Source organism: Gavia stellata, chromosome 6 (genome assembly GCF_030936135.1).
Source record: "Gavia stellata isolate bGavSte3 chromosome 6, bGavSte3.hap2, whole genome shotgun sequence".
Lineage (NCBI taxonomy): Eukaryota > Metazoa > Chordata > Aves > Gaviiformes > Gaviidae > Gavia > Gavia stellata.
Window position 1 is genome coordinate 22,687,588 of NC_082599.1, and position 23,101 is coordinate 22,710,688.

Here is a 23,101-nt window from a genome sequence, read left to right on the forward strand (position 1 = left end):
AAGCTCTGTACTCTAAATAAGGAAATATCCTGTCACATGGTATTTTGAAATAACTAGAATGCACATTGCAAACACTGCTCTCTTTGAAGAGCGAGTCACTTCCAAAACTGAAGTCCCCATCTTTGTAACTAGAGATGGTGACAGTTGTCTTTTTCTGGGACTTACTATTATATACAGGTCAGTTGTTGGGGTGCTGCACAGGACAGACCTCTAAAAAAGCAACTTGAGAACTGGTGACAAGAAACCTGTAGTGAAAAACCATTGATTAAAAACTCGGTCTCTGCTTTAACCCTTACATCTCAGAAACAAAGGGAGACAAAACCCCAGTGGTTCAGTACATCACTATAATGACACAGCTCTACATATCTAGAAGAAAGCGAGCGAATTTTATAGGATCTGCAGTATTTGGTGCATTATGAATTATTGCTCACTTTGAGGGCTAAAATTGCTTTTTTTCTGCAATGTTACACTGCTCGCTTTGATCACAGTTTGAGGCTGGGCTATTTATAAGTACTTGTCGAAGATCTGAAAGAAGTGAAGGTGTTCAATACTATAGGCTAGTGGTAAGCTTCCCTGTAACAGGAGGGAAACTTTTGCCTGGAATAATTTTGTCAAGCAAAAGGATGTGTTCATCTACCTGAGAAATTCCTAATGAGGGTGTTCCAGGACAAAGCCAAACGTAAGCTAAATTGGAAAAGCTCCTTTTAATCAGTGAGCAAAGTGCTCATCTGAGGACTTATATCAGCATGGCAATTCTTGTACAACTATGCTACAAAGCTGTGCTGGCAAATGCTTACATGCAGACAAGTCTTACTGTTCCTTCTGTTTATTTACATCAGTGAAATTAAAAGAAGTTGTGATAATGAATTGCAAAAACCAAGTGAAATAGTCAGTAGTGAGATATATATAGAAGCTGAACAGAAGATGTCATATGAGGAGCAACTATGTTTGCTTTTACTTGTTAGGGAAAATTCTTGTAAGGACTGGCTAAACTTGTTGACTGTTAGAAAGCACTAAGAGAGAAAGACATTTTCAGAAAAAAATAGCTGGATTTCAGTAAAAGTAGGAATTGAATAAATTGTTTAATAATAACTATTCTATTTGCAGGTGACAATCAGGGAGAGCTTAGTGTGAGCAAGGCTTGCAAAAGCAGTCCAAAGTCATAAAGCTGAGTGGTGCCACAGACAACAATGGGGTGGGAGAGAAATAGAAGCTGAATTTACTGGGTGAAACCATATTTCAGATACATCTGAAATCATAAAATTAAATGGCTCCAACAGAGGGGATCCCAAGGAAAAATACTTGGAGGACACAATTCCTTCCTCTGCCTCATGAAGTGCCAGCTGCGCTCTCATCCAAACTGGGCGTTAGTCCTCCTCTTGTGTAAATGGATGCTCGTGAGGATTCAGCTCCCCAAGGCTGCAGAGTGCTCGGGGGAGATTAGTGCAGACGTTGGGGTAGGCTAAAAGAAGAATTGAGCACTTCAGAGCTGCCCTTTTCACATGACCAGCCAGCTTGGTGCTGGTTACAAACTATCTTGGGTCAGTGTCCTGAGTGCTGCATTTCACTTGTGCAATAACCTGTTCTCACCAGTGTGCTAAATTCTTGGTTGTATTTACACAAAGAAAACAGGATTTCAGTGCCTAGAAAAGAAACTTCATTACTTTTTATTATTATTTAACTTTCCAGACCCTGGGCAGCCTGGGGAAGCCAGGTTGCTTGCTGGGGCTATCTGCTAAACACTCTTCCCCATGAAGTGTTTAGTGTCTAAATTATATTTGCAGCTCACCTAAATGCTATTTTGTACTGCTTTCCACTGTTTTTCTAACATCTTAAACTTAGTCTTCTTGCAGATTCCTAGCACAGTATCATCTGCTACATTCCTTAGTTTTCAGTTCCTTTTTCTCGCATTCAAAAATGGCAAGTTGGTGCTTATTCAAGCTGAATTCAAAGTGGCGGAGAGAGAAGCCCTCCTTGTTATTGACACAAGAGTTATTGTGCAGACAGGAGCACCTCCCTTCCCCCTTCCTCTCACTTGATTCACAGGGAAGTCTGAAGCTCAAAATTATACTAATAAAAGCTTTATTTATTTTAAAGCATTAACAAAAAGAAGGAAGAAGGCAAGGTTGAGAATATTTTAATTCAAGTTAGTGAACATACTACAGTTAACAATCATATTATCAGATTGAAAAAAGATCAAAACCTACACCTGAGCTTAATATCCTTTGCTGGTATGAACTGTATTTTCCATAGCAGAAAATGAAAATGGCAAGGTTTTCTATCCCAGCGTTATCTGAGGTAAGTATATGAAGGACCATTTTATGAGTACATGTAGTAGGATACAGCTGTAAGGAACAATAAAAGTGCTGGTCTGATGGAGTGAAGTTTGTGGGGCAAAACAAGTTCAAAATTGCAACAGAGTTGGGCAAATTTTATTTTTTGAGGTTTTTGCAGTGTACACAAAGTCATGGGAATACAGTTTATATAGTAATAACACTTTATTGAACATTCATTCTCACTAGTTGACTTTTATAGTCCTTTCTCAGTATGTTTATTTGTTCTTGACAAGCTATTTACACTAGGGTTTTTGCTAAGGCAGTTGAGAACATCGTGACTGTTACAAAACTATAACATCAATCCATAATTCCGATTTTGTAAAATATGCATGATACAAAAGAGTCTGCTAGTGCAAGAAGAGAAAAGGGATTTAATTTAAGATTACAGATATATTTACTAGAGACTTTTACCAGATACACCCTTTAATTTCATCGAGTAACTTGCTCCTCTGAATTGGTGCATGTCACAGGACCCGTTCTCACCAATTCTTCGTAATTTTAGAAGTGTTTCATTGCCAGAATCTGTTGATAGTTGGTTTTGCTTTTTTCTCTTGTAGAAATAGACTGATGTGCCAGCTCCAAGAAGAGAGAGAATAGCCAGGAAAATGAGTGGCCAAACGGAGACATGAACAGGTGTGTGAGTCTCTTCATTCTTTTCCTTGCCTGAAATGAATGCGTATGACTGTGAGAAACCTTAGTAATTTTTATTCCACATACATCATGAAAATCATGGAGGAGATGTTCTCTCTTGCCTGAACTTGGAGTCTGTTCAGTGTAAATCTGAGCCCTGAACTGTTGCTGATCAGTAGCCAGGTCTCTGTTGCTAAAGCTAACATGGTTTTAGTGGATCTGGATTACAGTGATATATAATGCATGCAGTGGATGCTTGTAAGAATTTAATGAAAATGCATGGTTTAGATATAGATATGGGATGCTAATTATTTGGAAATCAGTTTTATAATATTTTTATGCTACATTATTTACAATAATACCTATGGAAGAAATTTGCCTATACATCTACATAGGTTTCAACAGCCTGGTTAAAGCTCTCTGAGCCTGTTCTCAAAGTCAGCTCAGGGTTAGCCCTGCAGCAGTCCAGTTGACCAAGAATACATGAGTGCTTGTGTGCATGTAAAAGGCACCGTGGGATTACCCTGAGTGATTTATAAACATGCATCCCAATAACTGTCAGCAGGACTTGTTCTCTAAAAGAGGGTGATTTAGGAAAACTCATTTTAAGTTCTTCTTGTATTTAGAATTTTGTTAATTTTCTTATTAAAGCTCTTACCTTTTTGCTGTAGAGGACTCCCACTTGGCTCAACTTCAATGAATATCAGAGAGAAATAATATGACACTTCATTAGAACTCCTGACTTTTACTGTTTTGCTAAAATTATACAGGAACAAAAACCCCTGAAGTATTACCATTGCATTAATAACATATGTCTGTTACAAAAGGCAACATAAGTGAGGCAAAAAATACATTACTAAGGCTTTACCTTTCTACTTAACATCACCAAACTGTAATATTCGTTCATTTAAAACTTTATATTGTTTTTATACCTACCAACATTCAAATACTGACTCTTTTCTATGTTCACTCAAAAATACCTTTTCACGTTTTTCCTGAAATATTAATTTTAATCTACGAAGAACATGATGTACAACTCTGGAGATTAATTTCACATAGCACATTTTAGGAAGCTCTGCATGTCCAGCAGGATTCTGCTGTTACAATTAAGTTTAAGATTCTTAAATGTCTTCTCTGGAAAATGCCCTCTGAATCAAGGCTGTAATCTTTCCATTAACCCATGCATAAGAAAGAGACGGAGACAAAAAAAAAAAAAAAGACCTTTATAAAATCTTTTTTTATTGGAAAGGCACAAAGAATGTTTGTCACTCAGAAAAGAAGAAGAATTAAACGTATTGGATGTTCTTATAAAGCAAGAAAAACTATTCTGAATCAAGTCTTCCTAAATTATAACAAAATATTTTTCCTCTTGGCTCTTTTACGTTACAGTTTGAAAACACATTTGCTACCCAGAGGAGAAGTTATAAAGGCAAAATGTAAAATGAAATGAAAGCAGAGTAGAATGTAAAATGAACAGGTACAAAGCAACAGCATCCCCTAGTAAGGCAGGAAATAGTTACATATAAGAGCATCTTATGATTCAATGGATGGATTTTAGTGCTTCCTTGTTATTTTAGTACTATATGGGATGGAATATAATTTGAATGTTCTCAGTAAATCTTTAATGGGGATTAACTGATTTACTGCCATGGACATGTGCCGATTTAAGCATGGAAATTAACAGTGCATGAGAAATGACTGTTTCTTGGTTACATTTCAGTTTGTTTTTTTAATTAAAGACTATATTTGCAAAATGATTAAAAGCTAACCCCAAATTTTCAACTATTTTTTCTGAGAACTACTGTGTCTTGCGATGTCTTTCGTATTGAAATCACATCCTTTCAACTTTTCATCCTAACTGAGGAATCTTAAAAATTGTTTTACACAGGAAATGAGGTTTTCAGCATAGGACAAAGATGTTCCCCATGATTTACTGGGGACAATGCACAATGCAAAAGCTGGAAAGTTAAACCTGGTCTCACAGCTACTACAAAAGAAAGTACAAAAGGTTTAAAGGTGGCAACCTACCATTTTTTAGGTAAGATTGATTTTAACACCTAACTTAAGAGAATGGAATGATAGTACTTTCTTTCAGATAATTATATCTTTTGTATCTCCACTTGGGAATACTACATGCGGTTTTTTACCTCTGAAACATTAGTCTGGCATATACAGTATTGCGTGAAATCTACCAGAAATGCTGATAAGACAACTTCTGTAATGACTTGAAGTTTTCATTTAATAGGGAAGTACTCCTTATATTATTATTGCAACACAAACAGTTGGCCTTTTAGTATCCCGGAGGCATTACTGACTTAAACGTTGTTGAACCAGGCCCAAAATGAAGCCAGTTTTTGATGTGGGGCAGTAATACAGTTTTTGAGTATAACAAGCTTGAAGGGGAAGCTCAATTACTCACATTAATTCCTGCTTGCAAGGGTTTAATAACTGTTACAACACTTAGTTCTTGGAAAAGTCCTAAGATTGCACAAATGTTTGACAGATGCCATACCAATGCCTCTTTTAGGTATTCAGAAGTTTTCTGAAAGTCTCGTTCTCACCTAGGGTGTGTACAGCACCTTACCATATTCCCACGTGAGAGCAGACAGTGATGTGAAGACCTCACAGTCTGCAAAAACAGATAACTACAAATGCTTAGAAAAGTGGGATATGCCAAACGAAACTGTCAGAAATTACTTCCAGACATGTGGTGGAGGGCTGTAACTGTTACTCGTAAACAGATCTGCTCTGTCACTAAGGGCTGAGTCACTAAGGACTTACCTTTGGGCTTTTTGCAGATAAATCCTTTTTCAGAAGAGCAATCAGTGTTGTCCCAATAACCGGATGGTGCAGTCATTTCGACACAGTGATGCTCCACACCGGACTCTTTCTCCTCCCAGTTGACAAAGTCCAGTGCAGCATTATCTAGCCACAACCACTGGTCTAAAGAGCAACATAAAGAATAAAAAAAAATTAAAATGTATATCTCATGAATATTTTAACTCATTAGCTCAGCAAATGACCTCAAAAATGTAATAGTAACCTATTTTCAGCAGAATACTATGTCATTTTTTTGTAAAAATACAGTTATCCTCAATTTTCTCATATTAGCATAAGTATTTTCAATTAAACATTGAAAGTAAGACATTACCGTCCACGTTTCGGTAAAGTCCTATCCAGAAGCCTCCTACTTTATTTCCAAGTGGTTGTATTGTATGGATCAGAAAGTCAGACTCATCCATGTTTTCTACTGAAACCAAGGTAGCACCTGAAAGGCATTAGCAAGCAAATAACCATAACCTATGTGAGCAACTGTGGGAATGACCTCCTCTTTCAAGTCTGTACAAACAATAACTTTTGAAAGTATTACACATGCTACTCTGTTGGCTTCCCCATTGCTTCTTGCGGAGGACGGAGCCCTGGAGGTGCTTAGTGGCTGTGGCCTCCCACCACTGCCCCCAGGATTGTGCCCCAGAAGCCAGGAGCTGATGGGGACCTCTACGCCTGGGGAGGCTGCAGCCCCTGGGAGGACAGAAGGCTGCGCAAAGTCACTTGTGTCAGTTTATTTTCATTGTGCCAGATTTAGAATGGCTTGGTAGGCAAATAAAGTATTTCTAATTTTTTTTTTAAAAAATCAATGTTTTTACATTTTTATGTGAGTTTTGTATAAACTTTTATACAAATCTTGTCAGATGATAATGAAGGCTCTCACCTAACCGAGCACACTTGAGGGAGGCCAGCCCCCAGCTTGTCCCAGCTGATGCTTCAAGGTAGTAGCAGTGGCCACGGTAAGGGATCCAAGCTCGGAGTTCAGCTGCTTCTTCAGGGCAGTCTCCAGGCAGCTGAGCAGGGTCAGTAGGAGCTATAGCTAAAGAAGCCATGTGGTATGAAATTGGAATTGCATTATGAGTAACCTGTCAGGTAGGATATGTGTGTAAATAGTGTGGGATTTCTCTCACCCAGCTTTAACTATCTGGACCTCTACTCCTGACTGTTCCTACAGGCCCCCAGCTCAGACAACAGGGAAAGCCAGGCAGTCAAAAGTCTGAAAGATCATATTTCTCCAAGGAAACAAATCACATTCTACAGCATCTAACTAACTGCCTTGGCAGTACTGTGAGGAAAGCAAACCCTGAGGGATCATACAGATCTCGAATTTGCATTCTCACAACACAGAAAGCTGTTGTAGGCTAATGAATCATTAATACCACAGACCCATATTGTACGGCTGCCTGGTATCTGTATGTTGTCACTTTATACAAAAGAGCCATCAGTGGAGCATCTGCCAAATTAGTCTCTGTTTCTGATCACGTGTGCAACTCCAGTTCACTTCTGTCGGTCCATGGTTCTTGCACTGTATATGCAGACGGCTGGGAAGTTTAACTCAGAAGCCACCTTCAAGTGGCAAAATCTATGTTGAATCTCACATCAGGAACAGACCATATTACGTAGCCTTAAAACCTTAAGGATGGAAAATGACACAATTCTACAAAATCTACAAGCAAACATGCATCTGCATACCTCTACAAAGAGTTAAAGTATCATTTACATTCCCAAGGCTTTTACACCTACATCAGAACCACTTTAGCTCTAGCAATAGTGAATGGGAGTGAAACTCTTGCCCATATTTTGGCTCAGTGACACCTGTGCGCGACCTTAGCCAGTTGCTGCAGTCCACAGTGTCAGTGCACGTTCCCAGCACTCACTTATATTACACACAATCTCAAGCGTGATTTTTACTCACATCTCAGAAAGAGCAAAATACCTTGAAGATAGACCTTCATCTTATGCAAACAGTTATGACTACTTTGAAAGCCATGCAGCCATATCCGTTTGCACAAGAGGCTTTTCATGTGCCTGAATTCATATATCATCCAATGGCAAATCTCCAAATTCTGCAGGGAGGTAGATGGTATCCTGTAGCATACTCCTCTGAGGGTTTTAGCCCAAGCCAGAGCAAAGTCTCTAGGATTAGGCAGACTAATGGAATTAGGAATGTGTCTTTAAAATTGTTACATTCATTTGCTTACCATCTGATGTCTTACAAACTGAAAAGTAGCTTTCATTGCAGGATGCTGTTTTCCAAGTACCATCAAGATCTAGGTAGACACAAGCATTTTTCTCCTTTGGTTCCCCTGCTGCCCATTTCGTGTACCTGGTTTTCCAGTTATCGGTCCATTTGTAGTAGCTGCCAGTCTGAAAACAAAGAAGTTCTGGTAACAGAGGCTTCTACATAAAAAGCTCTGACACATAAATATAGTGTCCTATGTCTCTTTGAGTTTTTCAGCAAAAAAAGCCCTGTGCTGCTCTTTTTTTCAAGACCATCCACTGTTCTAAGCAGTATCACTGGGTGCTCTGAGTTACACAAGAACTATATATGAACAGTGTTCAACAGCACATTGCTTTCGGGAGAGTTTTTCTAAAGTAGCACTAACTTCTACAAAATGGCAAGAAACTCAGATGAGTCCATCTTAGGTCATTTAGTAAATCCCATATCAAGAGAAGCAATTACAGAGAATTTGTCCCCTCTGCTCTGCTTTATTTAAGTTAAAACTGGGAGCTATTTGGTGAGTAAAGATTACTTGACATTAAACAGTCAAAATAATCTTAAAATATCTCTCTAATACTCATAATAACTTTTATTAATATAATAATAGCTATAAGTAGCCCTGTACATAGCAGGGAATTAGACTTTCAGAACAGCTAACGGTTGCTTCACAATAGCTGCACATCCTGGCTTGTGACTCTCAGTCTGCACCTTTATTTCTTTTACCATTTCTAGAGCTTTCTACTTTCATCTGTTCCTTCCTGCTTAACCTTCTCTGTGACTCTTCACGCCTTTTCGTGCATGAAAGTCTTCGAGTAACTCTAACAGGACCACTAGAAATCTATGCATACACACAGTAAAGCCATTCAGAGTATAGTTGTTTCAGCACTGTTATAAATTGGGCATCCAGCAGGTCTATAAAGAGGAGGAGAGCTCACCAAGCACCTGCACCTCCCATCTGTCCAGTACTTACCATATTGCTGTTAAGACCTATCCATACAGGTTTTCCATATTTCAACATCTGGATCCACAGGAATGAATGAATGTAGGCATCTGAAATGCTGGCAATTTCTGCGGATTTGTCTTGACAATTTTTTCTGGCCTCTTCCCATTGCAATTCAGATGAGATGATTGAATAGCTACTGTCACCATAACGGGCAAAGCCAGAGGACGGATTTGTTGTTGGTACTTCAGGCTGTGTAGTAACTATGGAGGAAAAACTGAATGCGTGAATTTACAACATACCACTCATCTCTAGCATGGAAGCTATAAAAAAAAAAAATAGGTCAAAAGGTCCAGTATTAACAATAAGTCAAAATCTTAAGTTAAGCTCATGAACAATTTGTTAATTAAAAAAAAAAACCAAACCCAATCAAAAAAGTCCAAAACAAACTTGTTGTAAAGCATGAACCAAATTTGTTAATGTAAAAGGCACAGTGAAATCCTGAATGCCCTGAAGCAGAGTATACTTGCTAGAGGCCTGACTAGTGCAGACTAAGACTCATAAATTGTATATTTGAGTTCCCATGCTTTAAGACAAGTTGTCTAAAACTGGATATCTGAGTATACACCTATTTCAAATCACTGGTGGAGAGGATTTAGGGCTAGACTTTTATGGCATTTACTGTTGTATCCTGTTGTCACAACCAGAGGCTTTGATACTTGATGTTAATTGATCATCACTGGCTGTTGACTCAAAGTCCTTAGCCTGCCTGTAAGGGCTGCCTGAACATTGCCTGCACATTTCAGTCAGGCAGTGTGTACTTCCACCCTTGAGATTGTAAATGTATTCGGAAGAGCTGTAACTGGGATTAAGCAAACTAAAAAGGCCTCCCTAAACTATACGTTTGCTGTGTGGGGAGAGGGGATTCTTACAAGCAAGCTAGCTATCCTGAGAGTGAACAGGCTGCAGGAGCTGACTGAAGGGTGGGGGGGGGTGGGGGTGGGGGGCAGGAATAGTTTTTACTAATGCTGTAATAAAAGTGAGGGAAAACTATTTTGTTATCTGTGCTTTGCCTTCTCTACTCCCATTATATGGCTGGCCAGCAGGGATTTGCATAATTACAGTTCTACAGCAGGAGAGTCAACATTCATTACTCATTTTGGTGTTAAAAAAAAAAACAAACCAACAACAATACTCTTCTATAATAAAGGTACAGCCAAGAGGCTGTACATTTTAATAGACATCATACAGCATCCAGTAGAAATGTTAAAAGAGGATTAAATGCTCTGCTCGGAGACAGCCAGGAGTATGGGAAGATAACTGCAAAAGCACGGTTTTACGCTGCACTTAAAGAGAATGCCTAAAAGCCTCATATTTCACTGAGAAGAAATCCATTTCAATTTATTATTCTCCAGTAATATTCACAATTTAAGTACAAAACCCCAGTAAAGATAGTGGTTCCTCTCCAGCAGTTTCTGGGGAATAAGTTGTACTTTAAAAATAGTACAGCCTTAAGACTTGTGGAGCACTGAAAGCCTGACAGACTCAGAATGAGACTCAAAGCTGAAATAAATCACATTGGTTTATATATTCAGCTTATCTAACTGAGATACTTTCTCTATTTAGGATACTGGGTTAAACAAAACTCACGTGAATTCATCTGGCATATATAGCCTCTCTCATTGTCACAGCTATCATCTCTCCATTTCCCATCTGAATTCACGATGAAGACACAATCTGTCTGAAGGAGAGGGGAAGATACACAGCCATTACAAAAGGCAATCAGGAGGTGGTGAGCTGAAGATCCTGTACTCCTAGTGCAAGCCTGATGGCAGAGAAAAGAGGAGAGGGGAGAAGAGGGAGAGGAGAGGTGCTCACTGAGCACCTATGTACTTCGTTCAAATTTCCTAGGTTTCTGACAAACAGCTTGACCCGGTATTTTAGTGACCCCTTTAATTTGAACCAGCTTCCACTGGTGCCAGTCAAGGACTGAAAGAAAGGTTTATAAAAAATAATCTTACCAGTTTTATTAAGAACCCTTTAATGACTACAGAAATGACTAGGGTACCTATAATATGTCTTCTCAGTTCTGATTTACAATTATGTAGAACTGCTTCAAAACTTTTCCATAAATGAGAAAAACAATATAAGAACTATTATTAAAAGCACTAGTCTGGATTTATCTTAACTGAAGCAGACTATCTTGCAGAAAACAGGTACTCTTTACCAGTTGTTTGTAGTCATTATCAAGTTCTCACTGTCAGATGTCTTTAGTAACAACCAAATATTCCTTTTACTTCCTTATGTTTAATTGCTTCAAGATTTCCTTCATGGCTCCCCTCATTTCAAGATTGGCCATGACTGTCTTTCCACATTTCATCCGAGTTTCTCTCTTATGCTGATTTAAACAAGTTTCAGTCATAAGCAAGTTGACTGATGGTAGATGTTAAAAATCTCCAGTGACTAGCTGCCTATGATTTCCTCAGAAACTACATGTTTACCTCCTTTGGAAAAGAGATTGAATTTCAGCAGAGAAATAGCCCTTTTATTGAAGATATCCTTTTGTACCAACAGAAACTAGTAAAGCAGTGTGGGAGCACATTAGCCAGGAATGGGACATACACATAGACAGATTAATGTTGTACCAACAACCTTGATTTTGGTTTATCATGACTTTTCTATGTTTGGTGTTGCAACTTTAATGTTTGTGGTAGTGCAGTTTATGGGGGAACTGATGTAATATATGCCTCTCTGGGCTTGTTTTACAGAACTGGTATTTTGCAATAGGTCAGATGGAAAGCACAAGGTCCCTTTTCTTCAGAACCTCTGCCAAACATTTTTGGTGTATTTGGAATTGTTATCAGGTGATTTGCTAAGCCCCATTCTACTTACAAATGGACTTGTTTCAGCATCTTGTTACTGCTGCTGTAACTTCCCTTTTAGGAAAACCATCTAGCTGCCTAAAATATGCAGGTTACTTAAATTTCCTGTACCTCCACAGTGGTATCTGTCAATCTTTCAAAGTCATAATAGTCAAAGTAGCTTTGTCTCTGTTCTGGTGCACCATTAACCCAGTTGGTGTAAGAAACGGTGCTTCCATCTGTCCAAAGAAATGTGGACTCTTCGTTGATATCATTCATCCCAATCCAAACATTAGTTGTAGCATCCTTTAAATGATAGAAGAGGAAAGCTGGAGGGAAGCAAAGATTTCTCATTAAGGAAAGCTCATCATGACTTACTCAAAACAGGAAAAACGTGCAAAAGCCCAGAACTGGGGCTGTATTAAAAGGATAACATTTCCCACTATAGAGCCCATCTGCCTTTAACTAAATGTTTAGCTAGGCATCTGTAGAAACATATGTTACACAAGCATTAAGGTTGAAAAAATGGCCAAAAAGAAAGCTCTGGACCAAATTAGAAAATGTCCCCTTCCCCACTATGTATGCACACGTAGTGTTCCAGCAAATCATATTACCAGTGGGAGAGAGAGAAAATACAGATGGCTGTCAGTTTGAGGGATCTGAGCAACCACACTCAAAACAGACTGGAAGTTTCATGAAAACTGAGCAACTGAAAAAACTAGAAACACTTTATTTCTTATAAGCAGTAATTTAGCTATTGTTTCACACTTTGGAGTTAAAACAAAGCATAAACTGACCTGGCTAATAAGCAATTTTCAGCAGATAATCCCACGATCTATTCTGGAAAGTATAGCATCTTTTTCTTTCAATAGAGCCCATATAGGTACCTTGCACTTGTTCATTTGGTACGGTAGCCAGGTTTCCTCCCAAATCGATACAAGCATCTCGTGCAGCATGCCACATGAGCTTTCTTGTTATATTGGAAGCAAATATTTTGAAACACTGGAAAAAAAGCAAGCACTTCATTCAAACTAGCGAAGATGGGAGCTATTGTATGTGACTATCAATTAGCTGTAGGATGTACATTTCACCAGAAAAAGAAATCAGGGCTAGAATAAGTAACAGCTCAAGAGTAGAAAGTACATATGTCCACCCAGGTAGACACTTAGCCCCTCCCATTACAGAAGGTGTAATCCAGGAGTCTAGTATCATCTGAACTGATCGTAATGATGTCAGTACATAATTCCGTTTCACATTTTCATCTGCCTGCTTCCTGCAGTAACAGAGAGATCATTTAAAACCAAGAAAACGTGGCTTTGGATGACACAGCTGCAGGGAGTGATCTCTACTGTGCCTTGTCCTGCTTCCAATGACTGTGGTTACGACTGTTCATCCCACCAAAGTGTATGAAATATCCTTTGACACATTGACCTAACATTCCGAGGATGCAATACTAGCGCAGTGGACATAAAGTAGGTGAAACAACCTTTGGCAAACGGAGCTTCAATTCAAATTGGTACAAATTCTTCTGTTACAGCAATGATGACTTCCAGACCTTGACTGAATGTAAAACTATACTTAAAACAATTGTACTTTGGCATCATCTTTCTGAACTCAAAGCTTTGAGAACCATGTACAAGCCAAAGGGATTTGTCAAATACATTCTTTCTAAATCATTTCACCTGAAGGGCTTTTTTTTCCAAGACTGGCCATTACAAATTTCAGTTTCTAACACAAATACATAAAACAGGAGAGGAAGAGGTGTTTTCTTAAACAGTAACAGTGTATTTTAAGCCTGTGTAAACTCTGTTCTCTGAAATTTATTCAGCATACATCTACTTTTACTGTATTTCTCTGCAGTTAAATGTCTGTAGTCACCTCCAGAAAAGCCCAGCCATCCAGCCAACATGTTCTGACTAGATAATTACTCTCCAGATTTATTTTATAATAATAAAAATATTTTTTGCAGTTCTTTTTTTTCATTCCAGTAAATTGTGTAAAGCAGTGAAGATACTTGTTGACATACCTTGTTGTTAAAGAAAAACCAACTTTCTGGACATCCTCCAGGAGGCAATGGAGAAGCAAATGTTGAATTAATAGAACTGTTATGTTTTTCACATACAAATTTATTGGAGGAACCACAGTTTACATCATTCCACAAGCCTAAAAATAATTAGATTGAATAAGCAAGTTAAGATGTTACAGTATTTGTAAAAATAATTTATCACTTCTTATTTTGAGTTAGAAAGAGGCTAATCTCTTCCGTTCAGAGTGTAAAAGTGAGTAAAAAAGCCACGTATCACATTTATGAACTCAACTATTTTTTTACAAAGAGAAGATATTTATGGACTTCAGCTGCTCAGCCCTGTTAGTTACTGGGCTACCGTCTAGCAATTGAAAAAATAATAAACGACTGGGAAGAAAGGGTCAGTTACTCAGAAGAAATGTTCTGGTCATCAATTAACTTCATTGTACTTTCTTCACCCTCCCCACCCCTATCCATCAAAGGATCTGAGTAAGAGGATTACAGGAGAAAGGAGGAGAAAAAAATGAACTTTTTTTTTGCAGAACACAATGTTCTCTATTTTATATTTCAGGCTGCAGCTTGATCTGAAGGCAAAGTAACCATGGCAGCTTTGAATGAACCAGCTGAATCTCTAATAGTAGCACAGCTGTAGCCCCTTGTGTTTAATTTGAACTGCTTGACCATTCTGCTCCTCATCCAGGGGTCTCCACAGTGTGCATACCTGTTTATGATTTGTTCAAGTTATGGCATCATCACATTGCAGCCATCAGGGGAAATATATCAGCAAGCAAATTTGAAAAGAAAAAGGATCAGAAGTGGATGAGAGAAAAAATACTGGATCAACCTAAGGGCACAATAGAGCGTTCAAACATACGTTATGAAATATGTGCCATCTCCTGGGGGCCAACATCTCAAATCAATGTAATGTTATCTAGGGATTCAGTTTGCAGGTTAAAATACCTTATTTCAGTTGTCAGGATACACACTAGGTTTCTAAGCTACTGTAATAGTCAATAGAGAGCTAGGGCAGGATTCATTTGTCTAAACAGATGTGCTCAGCACTGTTTGAGAGGCTATGCAAGGTGCCTGCAGAGAGCTGACAGATATGGCACTGTTTCTGTGGGAAACTTACAGTCAGGTGGGCTCTAGGACATTGCAGGTGGCTACAGTCACATACATGCAGGCAACTGAATACTGTGCTAGAGCACGCGGAATTGCTCTTCAGGCAGCACTGACTGTGCAGGCGAGATCTCCATTTGACCATAATGAGACTTCAGAGGTCTAGCTCACATTAGCTACATTTTGTTGTCAACTGAAGCTTAATGTTTCCCTTATGGTCCAATTCAGTTGCCTGCATGTAAACTTCTAGCATCATCTGAGACAAGCTCAGGAATGCTGAGCCGTCTATGCAGAGCTGGTAGACATGGCAGGGATCGGTGGGATAGCTGCACCTTTCTGGATCAACAACTAAAGAAGGAGGGATGCATCTCAATCAGACCAGATGCCTATGTTTAGAAAAGTGAATCTTGTTCTTGGTGTCTTCATATAAAGGCAGAATTCCAGGTGGGATTGCTGAGTAAATTCTCAATTTATGAAACAAAAATTGAGAGGTTGATTTCCTTATACATGTATTACTGAATTCCCATTAGCCTCAGTTAAGTTACAGAAATACAACAAAGAGGAAAAATTAGCTCTAGGAATTGCAAGATATTTACATTTAAGAGTACTTATAAGCATGTAAGACAGTCTTAGGTCGTTAGATGTATTTGTCTCTCTCCTCTCCTCACTGGCTTGTACCTTCAACTCCCCTATTTCCTGTAGCTGTCATAAATGTTTTCTTAAGTTCATGGGAGTGAGGACAGAGCCCACTCAACTTTTACTTAAAGAAGTAGTGAAAAGCCCTGTAAAAAGGTGCAATATCAATCTTATAACTCCAGACAGAGACATCTGCATTAAATTACACATGGTACTGAAATCTCCCCATTCTAAGGACGTAGACTCTTCCATGACTGGTGGTTACACCAGTTCCTGCATCTTGTTGGCTTGTCACTGGAAAGGAATTGCAGAAAACAGCCGTCAAAGATTGTGTGACTGCTGATAGCAAAAGTTTGACAGCATCAGTTATAATCCAAGCAGAGACAAGTAAAATCTAATAGTTTAGCCGTGTTACTTACCATGCTCTGACAACATTACCACACAATTTTCCTCATTATTTGCAAAGTTGGGTTCATTAGGAGCCCAGGCCACGTAGGTTACTGGAGTCCCATCTACCCAGCTTAAAGAAAAGATACACAAATGGTTATCAATTAATACACATCAATTGTGAGACAAGAATCCTAATTAACATCTCACAATTATGAAGGTCCATGAGCATTAATGAGAACTGGTTAAAACTGGAACGACTGTTACACATTTTCCTCTCCTTACCTGATTATTCTAATTTGAAGACATTTATGTAAAATATTACTGGTTGCAAAATAGAAAAAGAAAATACCAAGTGTATATTCCGCTGATGGACAGGAGTGATCAGACATCATTTAATAACAGATAATATTTTCAGTTAGCCATAGCATGTAATACAGAGAAGAACATTAAAACTTTTATTTATCTTAACTGATTTCATTGTATCGCCTAGTTAATATTATGCTTCTCAATCTAACATTCCTGATGTTTTCATAGATGCAAACAAGGACAAAAATACTTTTCTGTGGATTTTGCCCTGAAGAGAAATATCTCCATAGGTTATTTTTTTAAGCCTTGAGTCTGGAAACTAATGGACATTCTGTCAGCTTTAAAACCACCCTTTCTGAAGGATAAAAATTGACATTTTTTCTTTATGCTTATATGCTTTTTACTTTAATACATTGCTATTGAAGGAAGAAGAGGTTGGCACTGCATTTTAAACAATATTTCAGAATTTAGGTCACTCAGAATCACGGAATCACTAAGGTTGGAAAAGACCTGTAAGATCATCAAGTCCAACCATCAACCAACACCACCATGCCTATTAAACCATGTCCCACAACACCTCGTCCACACGTTCCTTGAACACCTCCAGTGATGGTGAACCCGTGAATCCACCACCTCCCTGGGCAGCTTATTCCAGTATTTCACCACTCTGTCAGTAAAGAAATTTTTCCTAATATCCAGTCTAAGCCTCCCCTGACACAACTTGAGGCCTTTTCCTCTTGTCCTGTCACTTGTCACATGGAAGAAGAGACCAACACCCACCTCTCTGCAACCCCCTTTCAGGTAATTGTAGAGAGCGATAAGGTCTCCCCTCAGCCTCCTCTTCTCCAGACTGAACAACCCCAGTTCCCTCAGCTGCTCCTCATAAGACTTCTTGTGCTCCAGACCCCTCACCAGCTTTGTTGCCCTTCTCTGGACATGCTGCAGCACCTCAATGTCCTTCTTGTAGTGAGGGACCCAAAACTGAACACAGGATTTGAGGTGCGGCCTCACCAATGCCGAGTACAGGGGCACGATCACCTCCCTACTCCTGCTGGCCACACTGTTTCTGATACAGGCCAGGATGCCGTTGGCCTTCTTGGCCACCTGGGCACACTGCTGGCTCATATTCAGCCGGCTGTCAATCAACACCCCCAGGTCCTTTTCCACCAGGCAGCTTTCCAGCCACTCTTCCCCAAGCCTGTACCGTTGCATGGGGTTGTTGTGACCCAAATGCAGGACCCGGCACTTGGCCTTGTTGAACCGCATCCAACTGGCCTCAGCCCATCAATCCAGCCTGTCCAGATCCCTCTGCAGAGCCTTCCTACCCTCGAGCAGATCAACACTCCCACCCAACTTGGTGTCATCTGCACTCAGCCTGAAGTGGGAAACAAGTTCATCTCCCTCCCTCATCTATCTCTTGCTGATGATGATACGCTTAATCTAAATAAAGGAGATGCTCACTGGACCCAAGCAATGCCCTATGTTCCTAATTTGTGCCCTAAATCAGGAGGATAGGATCATGCACTGAGTCATTCACTACCAACTTGTCTCTCCCCGCTCCTCTTCTGCCCTTTCCAAGGTTAGTGATTTACAGACACTTGACAGCGGCATTGAAATAGAAAGGTTAAATTCAAATCTCCTCTAAACCTGTTTCAGGCCAAGCTTGGAAGCATGGTCTTTCACCTCCCAGATGTGTCCTAACTAACAGATGGGAAGGTAGGCAGTGTCAGTATCATGTTCTTCAGTATCTTTTAGTTTAGTTTTGAGTTTATTTGTGTGTTGGTCTTTTCTCAACTCTTGTTAATTTTACTGTACTGTAAACTTCTGCTGACTTTTCTCCTGGAATGGGTGTTTGCAGAGGCTACTGTAAAAATCTCTGTCAGAAGCACCTTTTGTACTCAGTGTCCACATCTTCCTAATTCTGGACGACCTCTCTGAAGCTATGATATATAGATAAAAACTATAAGAAAGCTAGGCTCTATGGTATAGATCATATTTTAAGTGTGTGTGTGTTGTTGTTTATAGGTATAAAATCCAGCATAATAAAGTATCACCCCAGTTTATGTGGCAAATCTTTGACAGAAACTTGAGAAAGTGTGTATTGAGAGTACAGCTGCCAAGCTTTTCTTTGGGTAAGTGTTTACTCAAGAAAAAAATATTCTTTTCCTATACCTTTTTGGGGAAAACTACTAGACTTTAGAATATTCTAAGACTATTCCATTCTGCTTTGTACTCGTTATGTGGAACTGCCTTCAGTCCTTGAAAACAACACATTTGGTACCTTTGGCTACCTAAAGTACTATATTTGTTTCTACATGTTAAGAGCTCCAGTAATCATCTTAACTTACCTAAACTTTTTATCAAGACTCACTTTTAGACCAATGAAGTATCCTCTTGACCGACTCCAGGATTCTTCCTAAAACAGAAAGATACGATTTTAATTTTAAAAAAAATAATCTTTGAAGTAAAACAAGCAGAAATGGTTGTGCCATTGATTGGGTTCACAGAGCAGTCACTGAAGTCAACAGCAGTAAAGCACGTGCTTACGGTTAAGCACCGCATTGTGTTTACACACTCAGATGCAGAAGCCAGGTTTTTATCTGGAGCATTAGAGCTGAGTCCTGCCATGCTGAGGGCCCTTAGGATGGGGTAGGAGAAAAGCAGATCTTGAGTCAGAAGCTGGTACACATCTTTCATTCTCCCTCCAGGACTGCAGCACTGTCTAACACCAACCTCAAGGCTCCCTCTCACACCAGCTACTTCCCAAGCCAGCGCAGCTGGAACCTTCCCACATTGGTCTTCCCACCAGCCTGTCTCACAGCCTCAGCGCAGCTGCTGCAGAGCAGGAGAGGCAAATCCCATGGGACCAAAGGGTGCGTTTGGGGGGAATTTCATAGATCTTGTCTCGGGCAGATTTCATTAGTGAAAATGCTGACGGCTCTAATTCTGAGGCAATTCAAGTTTTGCAAGCAGACTGTCAAAAGAATTTCTACTTTAGGCTGTCTCTTTATAATGATTCTTACATTTTCTTTTAGCGCTCTCTGTAGGAACCTTCTCTCACTATTACTATTAACAACAGCCAAGTCTGCAGAATTCATCCTGCAAAACTCTTGAGCTTTTTCCATGGAGACATATTCTTTGCTGATGTAGTATAGCTTATCTTCATATATGACCCATCCATCTGCAGTGGTTTTATATGCTGGAAGATAAATAAGGTAGCCTTAAATTCTGTATCTGTAGAATACAAAAGCTCATTTTAGAATAACAATTTTGATAAAAAATAATGAACAAGATGAATAAATGTACAAAAAAACCTACCATACGTGTCGGTTGGTTCAGATTTTAATGGCACTCCTGCAAAACAAGAGAATAGAAGGTGTGACACATCTCCATAGCATGTTTTATGATGTAGCTTGTGACTGACTGCAAGGAGCAAAGTGAGGAACAGAGCAGGATTCTGCACTCCTTTGCCATTGACTAGAAAGCAGGCTTAACCACACATTTCAGCTACACATTATGCAATATGCATGGTCATCTACTTATCATTTTTTATAATAAGCTGTGCTTCACATCAGCAAAGTCATAGCTTTGATCACATTCCTGCGCAGAACAACGTAAGGGAAAATTGCTCTTCCAGTCTGTAAGTTACTGTAGATTTATCTGAAAGACTTTAAGCTTTGCTTCTACAGCCCCTTTACTGATCCATCAGTAGACATTCCATAATCCTCCAGAGGGGTCTTCTTATCAAGAGAGAAAAAATTTTCACTAGATTTACTTTAGCGCTATCAAAAAATTATCTCGGTCCCAAATATTTGTAAGCAAAAGGAAATACGGCTATATATACTGACTGTGAGTTATTTCTGGTTCTGATAGAAAAAAAAATGTCACTGCTTTGAACCATTGCTTTTCCAAAAGCAGTTGAACCCTGAATAATGTTAAAGGAGAACTTGGAGCACCACTAAATCTTTGGTGTACAAACATACTGTATTTGGTTTTTAGCTTTACCAGTGTTAGTGTAAAAAACAGTATTGTAAGGAATTCACAGCCTCTTACTTCCTACACGACAAAAATACAAGCAAAAACTTCTTAATATTCAAAAAGTTTGCCATCTATGAAACCCTCACAAACACATGGATCATTTATACATCCTAATTTACATGAAGAAATTTATTTATTTATTCTCATCATCTGTCACTGAAAAATGCTGGCCTGTATTATGTTACCCAATGCTCTTGACCTCCATTTGGAAAAAGTAGTTCTTCAAAATTTTGTGTCTTTCTCCAGCAACTTATATTAGAAAGCAACTACTTATAAAGTTATTTAAGCTTCTTGCTTAAAGAGAAGAATAACTACCTTTTTTTATTTGACAAACCCAGTCAAGCTGTACTTCACAGACCGAAAGAAACCATCGTTTAGAATGAGTCCCACCATTGAGTACACCACAGAGCTTGTGTCCTCTTGAATTTCTTGGACTATCATGCCAGTTTGTGTACCTAACCTATAGAAGAAATCATCTTTGTTACTTTTTTAATCTGTTTCAGTAGTTGTACTCCATTGGCAAACAGAAACAATCTGGTTTTGCCTGAAAGATTCTGTCTCTCACTAGAACAAGGTGCAAATATAGGAAAAGCAATAGGTATAAGAATTTTCACAGTGGGGCAATGATGTCAGTGATCAGGAGATAAGGCTGTCTTGCCATGGAGGCTTTTCCTCTTGTTTGCGCCTCAAGCCCTAGACACAGCCAGAGTAGAAACAGGCAAGTGGACAGTTTCTTATGAACTTCACCTAGTTATGAACTTCACCCCCATTCCACTCATGCTAATCATGTGCAGACAAGGTAGTTTTCACTTCATCAACTATGACCTGGTTCAAAATTCCATTGTCCAACAGCCATCTGGTGGCAGTGATTATATCATACATCAATTCAGCAGTCACATCTTCCCTTCCCTGTGGTTAATGAGGATGGGAGTGTGGCTTTTGTGAGGGAAGTCAGATCCTACAAATCTAGTGGCATTACCTCTGAAGAAACTAACATCCAAATGGGAAGGGAGAACCATTTGATACAACCTACTTGGGATTTTCAAAAAATCCTTTGTAAGATCACTTCTCAAAAAATTCTTTGCAAGATCACTTCCCAAAAGTTTTATGGAAACTAATGTGTGACAGGATAAGGGGAAAAGTCCTTGCTTGGTTTAAAAAATAAGGAATGGAGAGTAAGAGTTAAGGGAGGGTAATAAGCAGTGGAATCCTGCAGGAACATTTCACACATCTGTGGATATTTACATGGGCTTGAGAGATGACTGGATAAATTAATGGAAATAAATAAAGATTACAGTTCTGAACTTTGGTTCTGAAAGATCCTGAGCCATCACTTACTGGGTGATGCAGGAGTATACTGGGAAATATGCTTGCTGTTTGTATAGCTCTTAAGAGGCTTCTGGCCACTGCCAGAGACAGGATACAAGATCCAGTACAATGAATATTTATGTTCTGACATTATGTGTTCGTATTATATTCATGGAAAAGAAAATATGTTGGAGTGCTGTGCAGAAAGCCACAGATCCTGATGAGATACAGATGATTTCCATGTATTCAAATGTGTTGCTGAGATTTTTAGTCATGATAATAAAGGTTAATAGCCACATAAATGTTTGCAGGATTAGTGTTTTCTTTGATGAGAATAACAGTAAAAACCCAAAAAACTACCTGTACAAACCCCTAAACATCTTAAGCAAACAAATTTGATGAAAAATTAAAATACTCACTGGAGAGCCATCACTCCAGGCAAATCCTTCATCTGGATTCAAGGAAAATATACCGAGCCAAACTCTTTGAAAGCTACAGCGAGTGGCACTAACAGAAATTACAAGGCAGAGCAGTGTGTAAACATCAATACAAGGCAGAGCAGTGTGTAAACATCAACACAAAAAACATCCAGAAACACATGATTAAAATTTCTAGAGCACATTGTAAAATGCATTGAAGTTGTGATAATTACCCTATTACCTTTGGTGAAGAGCATATAGATGCATATGTGCTTCATAGAAATATCTAATATTTCTATGGCTCAGTGGCAATGGCTTATTTATTAGACTTATTAGTAGGATTGATCCTGTATTTCCTCTATGTTCTGTTTTCTTAGGAAAGGCCTTCACAGATTCAGAAAATGGTCTCATCATTGACTACTTCAAGGTGAGTCAGAAGTAAATATATTGGTCATGTTTTCTACCCTACTAAAAATACCACCCCCACAATTTCATGTATTTCTAACTATATCTAGTAATCATGATACTGGTTTTTTTTTAATTTCCTGGCTATAAAGAACTCCTTTTTTCATGAAACAGTTAAAAACATTCATGAGCAGATAAAATTTCAAAGTGTCACATGTTTTTTGGCTTTTGAAGAATCCATACATTTCAGAAGTCATCTAGAGCATTCATAAGAGTTCATATGAAACATCTCTTAAATCTGGTAAGATAAACATACACCAGATACTCACTACGTTGCTTTTATTAGTAACGGTATCTCCTCTTTACTGTTAATGGTGACCAGATCCCCTCCTATTTGTCTGCAAAAATCTCGAGCTTCAAGCCATGACTTCTTTTTAATATTTGATCTGCAAAAACACTACGGAGAAATTAATTTAAAACATATTATATATGTCATAAAGCAAAGAGTCATAGTCTCACTCACCGATAAATGAGGTTTCATACAAGCCAAATAAGTCCATAAAAGAAAGAGTATTAATTACTTTGTTCATAAAATTTTTGCACTACAGTTCTCTAGCTAGTTAGCTTAGTGGTGACA

The 23,101-nt window shown here is 38.8% G+C and overlaps 1 protein-coding gene across 1 annotated transcript in view; it reads right to left on the bottom strand.

Annotated features, from left to right (window-relative positions):
* Nucleotides 1–2,292: 2,292 nt before the first annotated feature.
* LOC104251691 (macrophage mannose receptor 1) overlaps nt 2,293–23,101 on the bottom strand; it is a 36,014-nt gene continuing 15,205 nt past the window's right edge. Inside the window, exons 13-30 of the mRNA XM_059818291.1 lie at nt 22,794–22,921; nt 22,060–22,147; nt 20,648–20,792; nt 19,613–19,648; nt 19,318–19,493; nt 18,643–18,710; nt 16,018–16,118; nt 13,844–13,980; nt 12,705–12,819; nt 11,950–12,146; nt 10,607–10,697; nt 8,987–9,219; nt 7,997–8,162; nt 6,679–6,834; nt 6,113–6,234; nt 5,748–5,904; nt 3,625–3,657; nt 2,293–2,999 (exon numbers count right to left, since the gene is read on the bottom strand). Coding sequence (XP_059674274.1) covers nt 2,734–2,999; nt 3,625–3,657; nt 5,748–5,904; nt 6,113–6,234; nt 6,679–6,834; nt 7,997–8,162; nt 8,987–9,219; nt 10,607–10,697; nt 11,950–12,146; nt 12,705–12,819; nt 13,844–13,980; nt 16,018–16,118; nt 18,643–18,710; nt 19,318–19,493; nt 19,613–19,648; nt 20,648–20,792; nt 22,060–22,147; nt 22,794–22,921 — 2,415 coding nt within the window. The 3' untranslated portion in view covers nt 2,293–2,733. The remainder of the gene's footprint in view (nt 3,000–3,624; nt 3,658–5,747; nt 5,905–6,112; nt 6,235–6,678; nt 6,835–7,996; nt 8,163–8,986; nt 9,220–10,606; nt 10,698–11,949; nt 12,147–12,704; nt 12,820–13,843; nt 13,981–16,017; nt 16,119–18,642; nt 18,711–19,317; nt 19,494–19,612; nt 19,649–20,647; nt 20,793–22,059; nt 22,148–22,793; nt 22,922–23,101) is intronic.